At 35.4% G+C, this 20,463-nt stretch overlaps 1 protein-coding gene across 1 annotated transcript in view; it reads left to right on the top strand.

Annotated features, from left to right (window-relative positions):
- The window catches only part of LOC116413723 (hemicentin-1-like), a 164,597-nt gene that overhangs the window by 84,187 nt on the left and 59,947 nt on the right, over positions 1-20,463 (top strand). The window contains exons 2-3 of the mRNA XM_052900586.1: positions 9,265-9,397; positions 10,688-10,896. Of these exons, the coding sequence (XP_052756546.1) occupies positions 9,265-9,397; positions 10,688-10,896 (342 nt within the window). The remainder of the gene's footprint in view (positions 1-9,264; positions 9,398-10,687; positions 10,897-20,463) is intronic.

Genomic DNA, 20,463 nt, shown 5'->3' with positions numbered 1-20,463 from the left:
AGTTGTGTTTGCACTGCTGTGTTTCGGTCTGAAAGGTGGGATATAGTAGTGAATTTACATGGTACAGAGGTATAACACCTGAATTCTGAGAAATGGCAACGCATGAGGGGTATTGTGGGCAAAACGGTATACTCTGTTATGTTCATGATACTGTTCATGTCTATAGGTGACGGTTACCACTTTGTTTGACATTCTAAGTCGTATATAAAAAAAGTTCTAAATCGATTTGGAAAATTATTTTTTGATCTCAGGATTATAACTTTAGCGTCAACAGATTGGTTTCGTAATAATTTTATCAAAATCGGTTCGTCAGTTTAGTTATTAAAACAAAATAATAATAATAATATTAAATATAATATTTAATTTAATTATTAGTCCAGTTACAAGATGCGGTGGTTCATAACATCTGTGCTAAGGAATCCCTGTGTTACAGGTGTTATACCGGAAGGATCTAAAACAATAAATTTAGTTTTTTCCTATAGTTTAAAACTATACTAAATAGCTTAATTATAAAATATATAACAAAAACCAACAAAAAAATTGATACGAAATTTCTGATAAATGCGAATGATTGTATGCATGCCTGCGTGCGTGCGTGCGTGCGTGCGTGTGCGTGTGCGCGCGCGCGCGTATTTGTGTGTGTGTGTTTTTGGTTTTGTTTGTGAGTTCTGTTTTACCATAAATTAAGTAGTTTTTTTTTTGTGAAACATAATCTTAATTATAAATTATTATTTATAAATTAGTGTTTGGGGTACGGTATGAAAAAGATATAAGGCTATTACAATTTTATTATGTTAGTAACATTTAGTGTTTGATTTAAAAAAAAAAATATTTATTTTCCTAAGTTGGTAAAGTAAAATGGTGGAGCAAATTCGAGGTCTATCAACCAAGTAAAGCTGAATTCGTCCTTTCTTGTTGTCTTATTAGATAACAAAAATAAATCACAGCCTCTCTAACACAATTGCCCGCCATTCATTTGCTGCCCAACGAATAGGAACGGAGGAAACGAAAAATACACTATAGCCCGACTGGTCGGGGGAACTAGTGCGCACGACGGGCGATAACCTCCTTAATTAAATATAAAAACTACTGTCCGAATTCTATATACGACTATGTACTCGCATTAAGTTGGCGCAACGCAATACTGAGGAGTACATTTTTTTTCGTAAAAAAAAATGCGCCTGCAATTTTAAGTACGTAAATGATGGACAATAGGATTCGTAGATATATTAATCTTTTTTTTAACTCTGGGAGAAAACGAGCTTACCTAGCTCGTTTTCTCCCAGTAAAAAATATTGAATTTAGAATTGTGAACATATCGGTACAAGCAGATTTTTCTTTGCAACAAAGCGTTTATTGCTTCGAAAAGAATAACGATTGCATCGTAACAAAATTAATATAGACTCAACAACTCAGTAAATTTTGTTGATTGCAAAACAGAAAAAATTATATTTATCCAAATCTGTTCTTAATTTGAAAAGACTATGGCAACAAAAAAAAAAACGCACCTTTATTCAAATTTCGAACCTTTTTTTTAAAAGAAAAAAATATAATTCCGTAACTGGCACAAAATTAATTGTTCCTAATTCAAATATATTAAAATCGAAATCGCTACAGTCGTCGCGTCGTTGTTTGTCGATGAGTTTTATTCATTTTAAAATAAGAATAATGTGATTATTAGTCAATATTTTTTGTCACTTTTTTTTTATACAACTTAGAATGGCAAACAAGTTGACCCACCTGATGGAAAGTGGTAACCGTCGCCTATAGATATGAGCAGTACCATGGACATAACAGAGTATACTATTTCACCCATGATACCCTCCATGCGTTGCCATTCCTGAGGACTCAGGTGTTATTCCTCTGTATCCAGTAAATTCACGCCATATCCCACCCTTCAAACCGAAACATAGCCATGCAAACACAACTGCTTCACGGTTGAAACACGAATAGGACAGAGGTACCCAAGCAACCGACTTTTGTACAAAGTCTCCCTCTGGTTTGAAAAAGGATATTTTAGATTTGCTTCTTCAAACGCGATTTAGCAGATCAAAATGGTATTACTCCATTTCAGGATACATTTTACAAATTTGGTTCCTTAACAAACATCGTACAACCAAAAAGGTCCGGGAAATATCTAATTTCCATAGTTTGTATCCAGCTCACTATATATACAGAGTTTGCATCACTGAACAAACCATATACTCGGCAAGTTATAACAAAAAGGCACCGCGTGTACTAGAATATACGAGAGGATAAATTTAGCTACAAAAGTAATTGAACGTGAACTTTATTACTTTACTATAACGTCCAAAACAGGTAATGTGGGTGTACCTCTGTTGTACGGTCAGCATTAAATTGAATGAACGTAGTAAGATTATCAAAAACTCCAATACTCTTTAGCAATTATACATTCAAATATTTTTGACCTTTTATGCTGTACTCGAGTTTCATCCTTGTATGTACGTAATAGAGTATATAGGTTTAAAAAAAAAACGTCGATTTTTGATGCTGACTGTATATCTAATATAAGCTAAAAGCTTTAACTTGAGAGGGGTAAGAAAATAGGGCCTGGATTGCCAAACATATAGCACAAACAGAGACTGTTCGCTTCGTATGCATGGTTTGGAGCGATAAGATGTTCAACTATCTTCCGAGAGCTGTAATTTATGAGTACGTAGCGAAATTTAACTTTATAACATATAAAACCGTTATATTATTATGTTTACTGTGCGAGCTGTACGACTATGGAATAGTCTGCCAGCTTCTATACAAACTATATAGTAGCTACCAAGGTTTGAAACCAAAAATTAAAGACTTTCATCTGAGCAAGTTGACATATTCGTAATTTGTCTGCTTAGCATACTTATATTGTTTTTTATTTTTGTAATTATATATGTATGTATATGTATTTATACAATCCAAATTTATATATGGATTTATTTAAGTATGTACCAGTAACATACAATGAACATTAATATATTCACAGTATTTCTTTTACGTATGCATGTCTTAATATGTATTTAAAAAACGAACAGAGTTTCGTGCGTCCAGTCAAACTGTTTATAATTACTCCTCTCCGTCCAAAGATTGTCTGGAAGAGATCGCTTTTAGCGATAAGGCTGCTTATTGTTTTCTCAGTGTAATATTTTCTTGTAGTTGTTTGTATTTATAATAAGTTTACCTCTGTAATCTTATAGAGGAAACAATAAAGAGTATCTATTTATCTATTCCCCATAAGCTAGATATCTATTTAGGTACAAGTTGCCATGTCATAGTTATATTACAATGACGTTCTTTAGTCTATGTAGTACTTAAGGTATTGGCGTAATTAATCACCAAATAACAAGTTCACTGGACTAGTGATTCGGTTTGGCTTCGCACGTATGCAAGATCTTCACGACAGCGCCATTTATGGGAACCAAAACTATACAATCTTTAAAACTATAATACAATCATAAATTTCAATTGTATACGAACAACCACTTGTTCAATGGACTGTGCTCAGAGAAATAGTTCAATATGAGGCCCACGACCACTTTCAACTATCGTACGGCTTGCCATCGACAGGGAGTTCACCCTCATACCCTAGATCTTAGATGGTCGTGAACAACGCGGTTTCAGAGATGTCTCCTTCCACGAACGCTCAAGTTAAGGAATGAGCTCCCTGTTGACGTTTTTTCAAGAGACTACAGTATTTTAAAAAAGGAATAAAGAGGTTCCTTCAGGGTTTGCAAACTGCGCATAATACCCCTGGTATTGCAGGTGTTCATAGGCTATGGAAACCGCTTACCGACTGATGGGCCGTATGCTTGTTTACCATTTCAGCAGTATAAAAAAACGTATGATTTCTACAGTTTCAAACTCAAAATCCTATTTACACTAAACATCGTGTCTGCCATTACGCTCCAGAGGTCTTAATTGCAAAAGAAGACGGTACTTTAAAGCGATCGTTTGTAATTAATTCAATATTAAAATACTCAACGGAAATTCGTGTATAATTGAGCACTCGAGTTATCCATTATCGTTGTATGATCTTCATTATATTTTAATGCAATAATTTATGACATTCAAAAGCCACTTAGTCCAAAATACAGATAATACGATCCACTTGTAACAGGATACAAGAAGTTCGGTGTGCTCTCGTTGCCTGTCACGGAACACCGTGGGACACAGTCGCGTGGTCACGCTTCATGCACCCGTACCCGTGTTTATCGCATATACGTGCGGTTTCCAAAAGGGGGAGTGGTCGTTTTTTTGTATTGCAATGCGACACTACCAGTTCCGTGCCGAAATTGATAATCCTTTTCAACCGATTTCAAAAAAGGAGGTTCTAAATTCGACTGTATTCATTATGTTACTCATAACTCTGTTATTTATAAACCGGTTTGGAAAATTCTTTTTTTTTTAATGACTTTATCTGATCGGTTTCATAGAAATTTTATTAAAAGTGGTTCAGTAGTTTTTAGATTAAAGCCATAGATTTTGCCGTAATTAAAGTCGTTTTTTTAGGAACACAATCTTAAGTTTTTTTTTATTCAACTTAGAATGGCAAGCAAGCTGACGGCTCACCTGATGGAAAGCGGTAACCGTTGTTATGGAAGCACTTCCAGTATGTGGCACGTCTAGTGATCTTAAATCAGTGTAATTATATATCTGTGTTTAGGTCGCTATGGTAACTAGATGTTCAAATATGGTTGTTGATTGTAACATAAAATATATTATTCTTTGCTAATTCTCTTTATTCTCTTTAATATGGTAGCAGAGCGTTCGCGACCTCGGTAAATAGATAGTTTGTAAAGAACAAAGGTTCGGAGAGAGTGTAAACATGTCTACAAATGTAAAACTCGACATTCGACCGTTCGACGGAACTAACTGGACCACTTGGAAATTTCAAGAGTTGATGCTGTTGAGAACACACGCCGGAGCCTTGGAAGCGGTTCAAGGGACACTCACAAAGCCAACACATCCAAGTACCACTGCCACACAGGGAGCTATATCGACTTATAAAGCAGAGTACGATGCTTATGAGCGAATCAATAGCACTGCATTTTTACTACTCACCACCAATATGACAGAGAAAATGCTCGCCAAAGTTATGCGTTTTACTACAGCTAAAGAAGCTTGGGATGAACTGAACCGGCTTTATGAAAGAGTATCACAAGATCGCTTTTATGATGTCTGCATGCAATTCTTTGGATACAAGCTTGATCCTACTCACGATATGGGGACACACTTGACTACAGCAAAGAATTTATGGCATGAAGTAAATCTGATCTTAATGAAACAAGGCAAGACCGAACTACCAGAGATGTTGTTGATATGTAAAATTATGGATTCACTTCCTGAGGAGTACTTCAATTTCAAATCTAGTTGGGCCTTGATGTCAGTGAATGATCATACGATAGAGAACTTGACTACTCAGCTGTGCGCATATGAAAGGTCTTTAAAGAAAAATATAGATGAAGGTGAAAGTAGCAATGAACTTCTTATGGTACGAGGTGAGAAACGTAATGAGAAGCAAAGTAAGAAGAAAAAGTTCAAATGCAACTATTGTGGAGAAGGGTTTCACAAAGTCAGGTCATGTAAAAAGTGGATTGCGGATGGTAGACCTCCAAAACCTCAAAAGCAATCTACGAATGCAGTAATGTCGACAGGTCTAGCTCTAGCTTGCAATGATAAAAATCTTCATAAAGAATCATGGTACGTAGATAACGGCGCGACAAGTCACGTAACTAATAGGAGAGATGTATTTCAGTCTTTCGAGTATTTTCATGATCCTCATACAATTACGACTGCTAACGGGGACGGAATTGAAGCCATTGGCAAAGGTTCTATCCAACTTGAAGCTGATATAAATGGACAAAAACAGTTGATAACATTGACTAATGTATGGTATGTACCAAGTATACAACGAAACTTGTTCTCTGTACTAGCTGCGCAAGATGTGCTTAAAAATAGTCTTTTTCAATCAACTGCTCGATCATGTTGTATGAAGAATAATGGTAAAGTGATTTTAGTTGGAAATCGTGAGGAGCATGGTAGTTTATATAAATTAAATGTAAAGCTATTAATGCCTAAAAATGAAGCAAACCAGTTATCGACGCTACAGAATCTTCAGCTGTATCATGAACGCTTAGGGCACCAAAATTGTCGTCATGTAGCTAAATTAATACAAAAAGAGCTTGGAATAAGGCTAGATTCCAGTTCTGCTGACATTTGTGAAGGCTGTTTCTTCGGCAAGAGCCACAGAAAGAAGTTCGGAGAAAGACCTAAAGCTACCAAACCTGGAGAGCTAATTGTCACAGACGTATGTGGACCATTTTCTTATTCAATTTCAAAATTTAAATATTATGTTCTGTTTAAAGATCAATACTCGAAATATCGTTGGATCTACTTTTTGAGACACAAGTCAGAGGTACACGCTCGCTTGAAGGAATTTCTAGCTGAAGTTAATACTTCTGGACACGTCATTCAAGGGTTGTTGAGCGATAATGGAGGAGAATTTGATAACGAACAGGTACGTAATACTTTGAAAGAATTTGGAATAAAGCAAATGTTGACAATGCCATATACTCCTGAACAAAATGGTTCTGCTGAAAGAGAGAATCGTACAATTGTGGAGATGTCAAGAGCACTTATGCATGCTCATAATGAGATACCAAAAGGTTTATGGGCTGAAATATCTAAAGCTGCAGTCTATATACTCAATAGAACGGGACCAACTCCAGTAGATGGAAAGTCACCGCATGAGCTATGGTATAATAAAAAGCCAAAAATAAATCATCTCAGAATTATAGGATGCAATTGCTATGTACATATCCCAAAACAGAAAAGATTGAGAAAGTTAGAGAGTAAAGCTGAGAAAGGAATACTTATTGGGTATGATGGAGATGAAGGATATCGCGTTTACGATGTGAAAAATCTGAAATTGATGAGATCACGTGATGTAGTATTTGATGAGAAATCTTTACTAGAAAAACGCAAGATTGACAAACCTCCAGAAAAACCTAATGTAGAGCCAGTAGGAAATAAAACATATGTACTACCAATACCTTGTGCAAATTGTGGAACTCATTTAAATTCACCTATAGAGACAAATGGTAGGGATGAAAATATTCAATCGTTTAGAGAAGATAATGAAAGGGATGAAAATGAAATAGAGGCAACGATGGGGCGACAACTTCGTGATCGTAGCCGAATTAAACCTCCTGAGAGATTCAATTTTGAGGAAGTTATTAATGAGGCTATATCTGTTTCTGAGTCATCTTTATACCAAAAAGTCTTAAACAGTCCTGAAAAGGATAAGTGGATTGAGGCAATGAATAAAGAAATAAATTCATTATATGAGAATGAGACATTGAAAATTTTTGATTTTGATCTCAGATGATTTCAGATTTGCTAAAGAACAGAAAAGGATTACAATGCAAATGAGTATTTAAAATTAAAAATGAATCTTAATATGCCTACTCTACGCATTGACTCTACAATCAAATTAGTACATAATCCATCATATGAACTACACCATAAAGCAAAACACATAAAGCCGATACACTTCTGTGTAAGACACTGTGTATGTGAAAGAGAAGTCACTATAGAAGAAGTATCAACTGAAGAACAGCTTGCTAATATTCTTACGAAGCCTGTTTACAAGCCAATGCTAATAAAGCTATATAATGAGTTTGGCTTGAAAAAGGAGAGGGAATGTTATGGAAGCACTTCCAGTATGTGGCACGTCTAGTGATCTTAAATCAGTGTAATTATATATCTGTGTTTAGGTCGCTATGGTAACTAGATGTTCAAATATGGTTGTTGATTGTAACATAAAATATATTATTCTTTGCTAATTCTCTTTATTCTCTTTAATAACCGTCGCCTATAGACATGAGCAGTACCATGGACATAACAGAGTATACTGTTTCGCCCATGATACCCTCCATGCGTTGCCATTCCTGAGGACTCAGGTGTTATTCCTCTGTACCCTGTAAATTCACGCCATATCCCACCCTTCAAACCGAAACACAACTATACAAACACAGCTGCTTCACGGTTGAAACACGAATGGGACAGAGGTACCCAAGCAATCGACTTTTGTACAAAGTCTCCCTCTGGTTGAATATTAATCTAGGAGGGACGGCATAGAAGGCGACTTGATAGGCCGTAATCTCTTCCTCACACTATATAAATGATTCTTTCTATTTTTCTTCTAGTAAATTTGTAGAACAATTAATAAAATAATGCATTTTCTTATAATGCATTTGACGCATGGCTTAATTTGGTAAACAAAATGAATGCGCTTTAAACGTTCTGATAATAATAATTACAAATATAGCAAAGAAAATATAGCAAGAATGCAGAATTCATGCAAATTATTTATTATTGTTAATATTATTATTCAAAGAAAATACTGGTAGTACATGGTACTGCTCATGTCTATAGGTGACGGTTACTACTTTCCATCAGGTGGGCCGTCAGCTTGATTGCCATTCTAAGTTGTATAAAAACAAAGATTAGTAGTCAATTCCTCTAGAATTCTATGGATAACTAACTAACCTTATAATTTCTTACACAACGAGTCTTCTGTCATTATATACCATTAGCATAGGCGATGCGTCATTCAATTAGGAAGGGGGGGGGGGGGGGGAGCGGTATAATGTTCATAATGGGAACTAACAGTTCCATTAATAAGGTTACCTTTTCAGGTTGATTTCCACGTGGGCCTCCCCCGTGGCTACTTTTTTTTAAATTCATCAGGACAGATGAATGACGAATAATAGATGAATCGGAGCATTTGGCGTTCCATTGTTTCTGCCTACCCTAATGGGGGAGAGGCGTGACAGATATGTATGTATGTGTGTATGAATGACCTGACCTGACTTGAATTGATCCCTTCAGCGTTTACCATTAACGTAGGCGTTACTCTTCTACCCATACGAAAATTAATTATTTAATTGTAGTTAGTGTTATTATTTAAAAAAAATTGTGTAAGATAAAATTTTAATACGTTTGTTTAGGCAATAAATTTCAGAATCGGTTTTTTGGGAAGATATGTGTATTGTATCAACAATAAACAAACATAAAAAAGAGGAGAAATTATTTATTTTTATTTTTTTTATTGATTATTAAAAATGTATTCCATTTTTATCTATTGAAACAAAAAATACCCATGTAGTAGAATAAACTACCCGAGCATTGGTTATAGAACATCCATGGTTTTATGTGGTCATTTCTATATATAGCTAATATAATTCAATTTCGTTGCAGTTCCCACGGCGCATGTGCAAGGTGTCCTGGGTAAGAAGGCTGCCTTACCATGCGACATCCAGCCGTTAGCAGCTGGCGACCATGGTTCTATGGTACTGTGGTTCAAAGAGGCCGACGGGGAGCCAATATACAGGTCTGTGTTTTTTTAATACTTAGAATGACAAACAAGCCATCGAAAGGTGGTTATATTCGTCTACATATATGAAGCACCATGGACGACACGTAATACTCTGATGCCCATGCGTTGTCAGTACTGAGGGTTATGGTGTTATACCGCTTTAACAATATCTTGGATATTTGAATACAATTTGAAATAATACAATAAGCTACCACGGCTTCTACTCAAGAGTTTCTAAGCCACTTTCGTTATATCCGAAGGATTCTAGGATGGCTGACCGTATGATGGCTTTACATACTTGCAGAAGTACAAGGGAAAATCAGTTATAAACAGGTTAAACATGATTTTGAAAATTCAGAAGATTAGACTAGATTTCTATGCCTCCGTATGCTATAATTTCTCTGCCATATTCCATATCTCGGTCTTGGCATAAAATAGGCAATCCCTTCCGTTCCTGTGAGTGTTATAAGAGGCGACTAAGGGAACATAATGATCGAGAATTGGGCAGCAGTGTTCCTCTTAAAAAAAAAAAACATCAAAAGCCAAACTTCGATTGCCAACTTGCCTGCTAAGAGTGGCACTACTAGTAAAATCTTCCAACGGTAAACTGCTATGAGGAACGGCCCTGTTTCTTATGACAGTCTATAGTGCCCACGCTGCACTGGGGGGCAATTTGTTAATAAAGGGGGGGGGGGGATTTGCAATTAAAAAATGGACTCGAAGCGATTATAACCATCTTGCTCCGGACCATTTAAATGCAATGCTACGAGTAGATATCGGTGCCAAATATCGGGAAAAATTATGTATGGGGGCATAAAAATTTTAGAAATGTTCAAGTGGGGCATGGCACAAAAAAGGTTGGGAAACACTGGTCTGTAGAATAGGCTTATATTCAGCTCTGGGCAGATAACGGCTGATATGATGACGATGACGATTCCATCCGTTAAACCGAAACAGCTGTTTCTCGGCAAAAACATGTGTGGGTCAGAGTTATCTTGCCAGACGACCTTTGTACAAAATCTTCTTTGGTAAATTTTGTTATGCTACGAAGGTAACAAACAAGTATACAGCCTGTCTAACGATAAACAGTCACTGTAGCCGATGGACGCCTATAACGCTAGGGGTGTCACATGCGCGTTGTCAATATTGAAGACACTTTAATATACCCTTTTTGAAGAACCCCATACTGTAGTCTCTAGGGGAAACCTTGGAAGGGAGCTCATACAGTTGATATATCGTATTTGTAATTATTCTAATTGAAATACGTATTGATTGTGCTTTTAATATTAATTCTGTCACAAATAGTTATGACGTCCGAGGCCGCCTGGCTTCTCAGCCCAGGCTCTGGTCTTCCATAACTGGCTTCGGGACCAGAGCGTACTTCCGGGCAGCGGCCAGCCCGGCTGTACTGTTTGTGGACAACGTGATGTCTTCAGACGCTGGCATCTACAGGTGCAGGGTCGACTTCAAGAATTCACCGACGAGGAATCTGAGATTAAATTTTACTGTGATAAGTGAGTATTGGCTTTTACGTACATGCTGTATGTTAGAAATTTAGACACCCTTTATGCTTTCGATTTTTTAATCAATTTGTTTTTAACCGACTTTGAAAAACGAGGTTCTCAATTCGGTTGTATATTATTTTAAATGTTTATCCCATAACTTCGTTAGTTATAAACCGTTTTGGAAGATTCTTTTTTTTATCTAAAAAGATATAATATACCGGCCATGCGGACGAGGTCGCGGGTAAAAACTAGTAAACAAAAAAGTATAAAAGCATTAATAAGAATTAAAGTCGGGTAAACATAGTATAGGGCGACCCGTAGCTAAATGGAGTGACGACCTAAAATGTGTTGCAGAGAGTCAATGGATGCGGGTGGCTCAAGACCATTACTTATGGCGGTCTATGGGGAGGCCAATATTCAGTGGTGGACTGTGAATAGCCGAAATAATGATGATGAAAGTTCATTTGCCATCTGCGAAAATACTTCGTAACATCTACACAGAAATAGAAATACTTACCAATATTGTGAACTAGCTGTTTCTAACTCTGAGTACAGAAGTACATAATGTATCCTGTGTATAAAATTACGTTATTTGTGTATCAAATTTTATTTTAAATCCTTTCAGTAGTTTTTGAAGAGATAAATAGCCATATATACATATAATCACGCAAACTTTTGTATTTTTATTTTTTTTGGTTTGAAGGGTGGGATATGGCAGTGAGTTTACAGGGTACAGAGGAATAACATCTGAGTACTCAGGAATGGCAACGCATCTTGAGTATCATGGGTGAAACAATATACTCTGTTATGTCCATGGTACTGCTCATGTCTATAGGCGACGGTTATCACTTTCCATCAGGTGGGCTGTTGTTTGCCATTTTAAGTTGCATAAAAAAAGTGGACGAAATTGCCAGTAAAAGCTACTAAAAACACTATGGAACTGAGCATTTTATTCTTTTTTAAGTCTGTTAAAAGTCAACTAACATACCTACGATAACAATATTCGGGCCACTTAAAAGTTGAAAGTGTTAGCGTAATAAATTCACTTATGTTTGTTAGCTACGAAGTTTCGTACAGGCTTGTATCTCGTCAGACTGAAAACGAAGTATTGTAATATTCCTTGTTATTAATTAAATTTGTTACAACAACAGTCGGGTAACGTGGTATATTTTTAATTTACATCAATAATTAACGCGATTCCATAAAGGAAGAAGTTTTCTGTTTATTTATTTATTATACGTGTACATAAAGTCATAAATAAACCCTTGTTTACTGTAAAAAATATTTTGTAAAAATGTTTAATGTAAAAATTTTTTTTATAGTAAATATTAGTAATACGATTTTACAATGCTATTATAGTTATAAATACATATAAATATAAAATTTTACCTATTTACTTAAAGTTTTTACATACATACCAGAGGGAGACTTTGTACAAGAGTCGTTTGCTTGGGTACCTCTGTTCCATTCGTGTTTCAACCGTAAAGCAGTTGTGTTTGCATGGTTATATTTCGGTTTGAAGGGTGGGATATGGCGTGAATTTACAGGGTACAGAGGAATAACATCTGAGTCTGATTGGCAACGCATGGGGGGTATCATGGGCGAAACAGTATACTCTGTTAGGTCCATGGTACTGCTCATGTCTATAGGCGACGGTTACCACTTTCCATCAGGTGGGCCGTCAGCTTGTTTTCCATTTCAAGTTGTATAAAAAAAAACATAATTTTAATAATTGATTAATATTGATTTTGTACCAACATTTCCTTTATATTACTTTTGAATTCCTGAGTTCTTTGTTCGTCTTTAACATAGTCGGGTAATTTATTATAAATTTATATTCTGCGATGGTACGGTCCGGACCCATAAATCTCTAATTTTAATTCGGGACGAACAGAATTCATTTTTTTTTAGGTATAATGCGCAATTATTGCTTGAAGCCGAATTTGAACCGATTTTAACATAAGGTTTATGACCATTTTAATTATTTATTTATATTTTAGTGTACATAATAAGAATATACACAAAAATATGGCAATAGAAAGCGAATATACAAAGGCAACCTTAACTCTGCAAGAGTCCATCGCTATCAATGTACCTTATCGGGTCGACTTCCACGCGGTTCCCCCTGGAAACCATCGTGACTTCTATCGTGGCTGACTACCTTTTCATCCTCACCAATCATCTCTCACTGGCGCCCCGCTAGTGTATACCGATAGCGCAGGCGGGGATACCATTTCATTATCATCCAAGAGAAAAAATCTGCAAGAGTTCCTTCCAGCGAACCCAAAGTGGAAAGGAGCATCAATGATAGCAGGTAAAGACGGCGACAATACTGTCATATACACATACATAGACAATACTATATTATTTATATATATATATATATATATATATATATATATATATATATATATATAATAAAAAAATATATAATAATAAAAATATTTAGGGATTGACTCTCACAGACGGGCATGGGAAGAGAGTTCTATACTCCAGCAGTGTGACGACTACCGTTTCTGTTTGAGGAGCAAAAATAAATAAATCTACGCAAACAAGCAATTCCACGTTTTAAATACAAATATTTACATTATAGAATATACGTATCTACTAAACATCGTTTGTCGGCGTATGTTACACGATACCCTTGTGCTGGTCTCGTACTATTTGTTACTATTGAAATAGATAGATAGATAGATTCTCTTTATTGGTTCCTCCAAAAGATTACAATAATAGCTATAAAAATAGCTACTTTTTTTAAGGGCAAAAAGCGATTGCAAAAAGTGTTCTGTTTTATTTTGCAATGGATACGTATTTATAGGCATTATCTCATAATAATTTCAATCATTACCTGTCCACTGCTGAACATAGGCCTCCTACATAGTTTTTTTTATGCAACTTAGAATGACAAACAAGCTGACGGCCCACCTGATGGAAAGTGGTAACCGTCGCCTATAGACATGAGCAGTACCATGGACATAACAGGGTATACTGTTTCGCCCATGATACCCCGCATGCGTTGCCATTCTTGAGGCTTTAGGTGTTATTCCTCTATACCCTGTAAATTCACTATCATATCCCACCTTTCGAACCGAGGGGGAAGGGATTGTTAGTAATGAGAAGGTTAGTCCTCATTGCTGTTAATATACCCTATTAGGTCGACCTCCACGTGATTCCTCTTGGAAAGTATCGTGATTAATATATCGTTGAATTCGTCACGATGGGCTAACTGAACTGCCTTTTTATCCTCACCAGTTATCCCTTACTGGTGCCCTGCCAGTGTATACCGATAGCGTGGGCAGGGTTACCATTCCATTATCATCCATAAAAATACTGTTTCGTCCATGATACCTCCCATACGTTACCATTCCTGAGAACTCAAATGTTATTCCTCTGTACCCTGTAAATTCACTGCCATATCTCACCCTTCAAACCGAAACACAGCCATGCAAACACAATTGTTTCACTGTAGAAACACGAATGGGACAGAGGTGCCCGTGCCTTTGTACAAAACGACTTTTGTACAAAGTCTCCCTCTGGTGACTATAGATTGCCTTAAGGAATAAAGATAATTTGAATTTTGAATGATCATAAGCCACCTGCATCCACTGACTTTCTGCAATGCATTTGAGGTATCTCTATCTATTGGAGAGTCGTCTTGCACTACGCTTACCCGTACGGGGTCGCCACAAGGATAAGTAGTTTCTTAGGAAAGGAAAAAATCGGACAATGCAACGTTCGTTAGGTCAATTGGTACGAATTAATATTTAAAAGAAAGAGAGATATTCGATACAGCAATAACAGTTACTGCTTCAAAAGTTTAATGCGATATATCAACAAAATAAAGTTTACGTATATGTATGTTTATGTATTATTTTTATTTTTATATTTAGAATATTTTGCATTTTGTTTGACTCCTTTTATGCATTCACTGTATCTGACTTGCGCCATCTACCTTTCTCTCTGTACTTATCCATCTTTATGCCAGGTTGTCTGTAAGAGATTGCATTTAGCGATAAGGCCGCCTCTTGTATATGCACATTCTGTATAAATACTCCTTGTATACATCTCTACTGTGCGCAATAAAGAGTTTATTATTATTATTTACTTGTACATTCTTCAGCATCGTAAACATTATTGGTATACTTTCGTCTTTCCATTATACTTATATGAAAGAAGTTATTTGCGATACCACACTCTTAAGGAATCACAACGTATTTCATATTTTGGTTTGCGTTCAATATTATTATAACAATACAATAGTATACAGATCACTGAATATCTTATATCTCAATTCAAATACGCTGCCTTCGATATCATTAATAAACATTTCGCGTATCTTAATAGCAAGGGGATATTCAATACGCAAAACGGGCAACACTTCGGCGCAGAAATATGAACTAATGAGTGTTCTGCGAGATCGCTATAGTCATTCGCGTGTAACTTATCATGTCCGGGCGAGGGAACAACACGGCTCGATGAGTAGGCGACTTTAATTTCATTTACAAATGCTCCAAATAGAATTGTGGCGAATACACACCGATGGAATCCAATCAACGTTCGACGGATTCACATTGACGGGAATGTCGCTTGTTTATATTCTAAATACTATTGTTTATATTCTAAATTTAAATGTTCAAATTTATTCTAAATTTAGATTTAAAGTGTGCTGTTCTTTTTTTAATTTTAATTGTGTATTTGAAAACGTAAAATTAACTAAATTTTATATATATTTTTAAATACCCAATCGGGAGTTAACGCTACGAAAAAGATTTTAAAGGTAAATAGTCCCTACATACCTGCTTCTTTATCGCCGACATTTCGACGTAGATTTGTGGAAACGACGTGAAAAGTTTAAAATTAACTAAATTGTATACTCCAATATTGACTTAAATTATAGATTAATGGTAGTACTAGACGACCTTGTATTGGTTTTATTACTGTTAAAGTAGATTTTCTTGGAAGAAAAATCTGATTTATATTATGATCAGTCTGTAGTCTAGCTCTATTAATTTTGTAGAAGAAGTTCAAGTGTCTTGTAATTTATAAAAAATAATTCCAAACTCCATCAAATGCCACTAACCTACAGAAATAACAGAATGACTACGAAAATGACCTTGAATTTTAGTAGATTAACCAAATCATTATAAAAAGGAATCTGCTATTAATTCCGAATAAGTTTTAAAGATTTTTAAGCGGCTAAGTCTTCGGACTGGTATTTCGTGATACTATATCTTGCTTTTCTTGAAGTTGAGGCAAGCTACATTTGTTTTTTCTTTTATATCACTGACGTGGCAAACAAGCATCCTTCTACTTTATGTAACCCCGGTATTGAATCTTCTATCTTTTATTGATTTTCATTGGCTTCAAACTTTTATTTGTTCTCTACAAAACTCTTTTATATTCTATTTAATCCATTTACAATATGTTCAACTTTATTTTATACTTTCACATTTCGAACATAATGTCCAAACAATGTAAATATACTTGCGTGATTAACTAACGCCAGGCGTGTTTGTTTACCAAATTAATAATTCAATACATCCAGTTCGTTCGGTATAAATGTGCACATTATATGCTCAATTTTTCCATAATAAAGAACACGTAGCCGCTTGAGTTTCATTAAAGCGGTGTACAATCAAAGCGGTTTCCATTTACGACATCAAAACGAGACCGTTACAAACGTTTCCAATAATATTCCGACAAAATTAGTTTCCGCCTGTACCGGCCCCCGTTCACCAATAGAGAGGGGAACAGTAAAAAAATATTATATTTCTCTTTTCTTTTGTCCTCTGCGGCTATTTCGTTTTATTTTCACATTTTTAATTTACGGCCGGTTTGCTTTGCAAAGTTGTTACGTTACTTGAATGCTGGCAGTTGTCTGCGGGGAAGAGCAAAAGATTGTTTACTTTCAATTGTCGAAATAAAGGGAATAATATAAGTGAATGTTAGGGAGCCATTGTTCTGATGAAATGTGTTGCTGCTTATACTTGTAAAAATAGAGAATTATTAGCACATTACACATTCGACTGAATTGGACGTACTATTTACCCTTTTGTCTAATAACTATGGATGTTTATACTCTGTGAGAGAAAATTGTTTTTTTTTTATACAACTTAGAATGGCAAACAAGCTGACGGCCCACCTGATGGAATGTGGTAACCGTCGCCTATAGACATGAACAGTACCATGGACATAACAGAGTATACTGTTTCGCCCATGATACCCCTCATGCGTTGCCATTCCTGAGGACTCAGGTGTTATTCCTCTGTACCCAGTAAATTCACGCCATATCCCACCCTTCAAACCGAAACACAGCCATGCAAACACAACTGATTCACGGTTGAAACACGAATGGGACAGAGGTACCCAAGCAATCGACTTTTGTACAAAGTCTCCCTCTGGTATTATATTATTATAATATTAGTATTAGGATTGCTTTTCTATCCATTAAACTATAGACATGAACTAAACCTAAAGTCGCTGTTTTCTTACCCTAAATAAGCTCAAACGAACATATTTACACTGTGGCTAAATTTCTATTCTATGTTTTTGTAATCTATGGTAAAAAATTTATATCATAAGAAAAGAGGTGCTATTCTTGAAAGGTTTTTGGTACAAAAGAGGAGAGAAGCTGTTGGTACCCATAAATAAATTATTATAATAGCTGTTACAGCATATTTAGTTTTTATATGCTTGGTGAAATTAAAATCGCTAGCTTCATTTTAAGAGGGTATTCAATTGATTTTTTTTCTCTAAAAGCAAATGGGAAAAGGGTATACTGCCAAACTGTAACTTGATGTGTCAAGCTGTCAGCATAGTATGGGATAACAAGTTGCATAAAACTTTTAAGTAAAATCTGTTACGTAATGCTGCTTGCGACACAGCAGTGAACCGCGCTCATGGACAGGACTCTTATATAGTCCGAAACTAGTTGGGCACCCTCGAAGTTTACATAAGTTTATATAAATAGTTATTAAATTTGATAATTTCTACCAGAGGGAGACTTTGTACAAAAGTCGATTGCTTGAGTACCTCTGTTCCATTCGTGTTTCTACCGTGAAGCAGTTGTGTTTAAATGGTTGTGTTTCGGTTTGAAGGGTGGGATATGGCGTGAATTTACTGGGTACAGAGGAATAACATCTGAATCCTCAGGAATGGCAACGCATGGGGAGTATTATAGACGAAACAGTATACTCTGCTATGCCCATGGTACTGCTCATGTCTATAGGTGACGGTTACCACTTTTCATCAGGTGGGCCGTCAGCTTCTTTGCCATTCTAAGTTGTATAAAAAAAAACATAGATAAAATAGAAAAGGCGACGAAAGAACTATTTAAAACAAGTTTTTAGGCTATACATATCTGGTAATAAATATAAGATCTAGGCATTACACGTGATTATAGTTTTTGTCAAGACAAATCAAATGAGCTCAAGCACGACAGATTCATTATGCGTAGTTCAAAAGTTCCTAGGGCTATCTTTTGACTTCAAACTAATTTAATGGTACTATAATATTCTATTGTTACCAAACTTATATAAGTATACCAAAATTTTGCTTAATTAGATATCAAAAAGGGGTTAAAAATAGACGAGTAAATTTTGAAGAAGTTCTAAAGCAAGTTAAATAAAATCTTTTCAAAGTCATATTTCAAATATTCAAGAAGTTGGTTACACTCGTGTTACTGATGTTTCTTATTACTTGTTTTAGTACGACGTTATAATGTAAGATTATGCTCTAAACTGCTATTCAGTAGTTCCCGCGGGTCATTAGCTCTCTCAGCAGTCTGTAGAAACAGAAATTGCAAACATTTCACGTCATAATTTAAATCATAATTCTGTTATGCTTTAAAACCGTTGAGTTGCCAACCTGTAGCGTTTTAATTTTTAAACAATGGTAATTTACAGCTTATAGGATTTGGATAGATTTTTAATATTATCACAAACGGTAAAGAAACTGACAGTTTATCTGATATGAAACTTATTGGAGATAAAATTTTTAAAATCAAGTATACAGTATTTATATACTAACAAAGAGAGACCAGTAGCCGAGTGTTACAGTAATATTATAATAGTAGACCCAAAGCAGTAGCAATGTTTATTAATACACAAGTTTGCAAAGTTAACAATAATATAGTCGGCGGCCAGTTTAAGCGTAGAAATTATGAAGAAGATAATAAAGTTAGAAATTCGGCGGGTCCCTTTTGATACTCCCCCGCTCAAAACAACGTACTAGGTACTGCTTAAAAATTCAGTAACGCAACGAAACTTTGTTTAAACCATAGTGGAACGTTGTTTGAATGAATTGCTGGTTTTCAGTGTTTTGTTATAATTAATTTATGTACTTTTAATAAGAAAATTATAAAATTGGAAAGAAACTTTTTATATAGATTAGTAGATGCAAGTTTTTTTTTTTTTGTATTGTAATGTATATATTATATTGCGTAAATTGAATGGAATGCTAAAAATCTAAAATTAACAGTTCTGATCCTAGTTTTGGAAATATTTGATGTTTAGTTTTAGAATTATCAATAATTTAAGAAATAAATACAAAGAGTGATGAGGTAGTCAATAGATTTCCAATAAATCAATACATCCTTGGATCAATTTGGGAACATTTTAAATGAAAATACTTTTAGGAGAATTTAAATAAGAATACATGTAAAAGATACATTTCCCAATTTTAAACTAAATTAGACACCTCTTTTTATAGTCCATAGGATATACTCCCATGAGGATTCCATTTATATTTTGTTACGATTGAATAGGTAGTTTCCTTATGGAGCAAAATCGTGAATTAAGTCGATCAAAAGTTTGTAATATCAATGAACTCGTAACAGCCTTATTGTTATCTCAAACAAAATTATAATTCTAAATTTACCGTAACTGTCCATTACCGAGTATAGACCTCTCCTTATTGGAGGATTTTGCCAGTAGTCGCCACGCTTGGCAGGCAGATTGGCAACTGCAGTTAGGCTTTTTTGATGTTTTAAGTGCGACGCAAATATCCACTTCTCAACCGTTAAATTCTCTTAGTCGCCTGTGACAACACCCAAGGGAAAGGTGTGGGCTTTTCTATATCGGAGCACACGATGTAATTCTAAATACATAATATAAACGTCTCTTGTGCTAACATTCTCAGATCGACTTTCAGAAGTTTTTCTTGGAAGCTATCGTGGTTAATTCTCGGTAAATGTGTCGTTATAGGTCAACTGTCCTGACTCCATACTCACCTGTTGTCACTATTGCTCTGCCAGCTGGCGGGGTATTTAGTGATGAGGTAACAGTATATGCTTATACCGATAACATAGGTGGATCTACTATTTCATTATCACCCGAAAATATAATCTTTCTAACTTGAAATATCACAGGACAAGTATATAAAACAGTAGTCGTACTGTAATGTCTAAACAGAACTCTCATTAATTGTCTCCAAACAGTCAAACCGTTGACGAGTCAGACAAACCGAATTATTTACAGAACTCTTGTTTGTTATTTTTGTACAAATATTAATAAGAACAACGACTGTACAAGTTGTAAGACAATAAACGTTGTGATTAATGACATACAATAATAAATA

The sequence above is a fragment of the Galleria mellonella genome, unplaced genomic scaffold, assembly GCF_026898425.1.
Source record: "Galleria mellonella isolate WM207_F2 unplaced genomic scaffold, CSIRO_AGI_GalMel_v1 utg65, whole genome shotgun sequence".
In the NCBI taxonomy this organism is placed as follows: Eukaryota; Metazoa; Arthropoda; class Insecta; order Lepidoptera; family Pyralidae; genus Galleria; species Galleria mellonella.
Note: the sequence above shows the minus strand (reverse complement) of the source record. Positions and strands in the feature narration are given on the sequence as shown.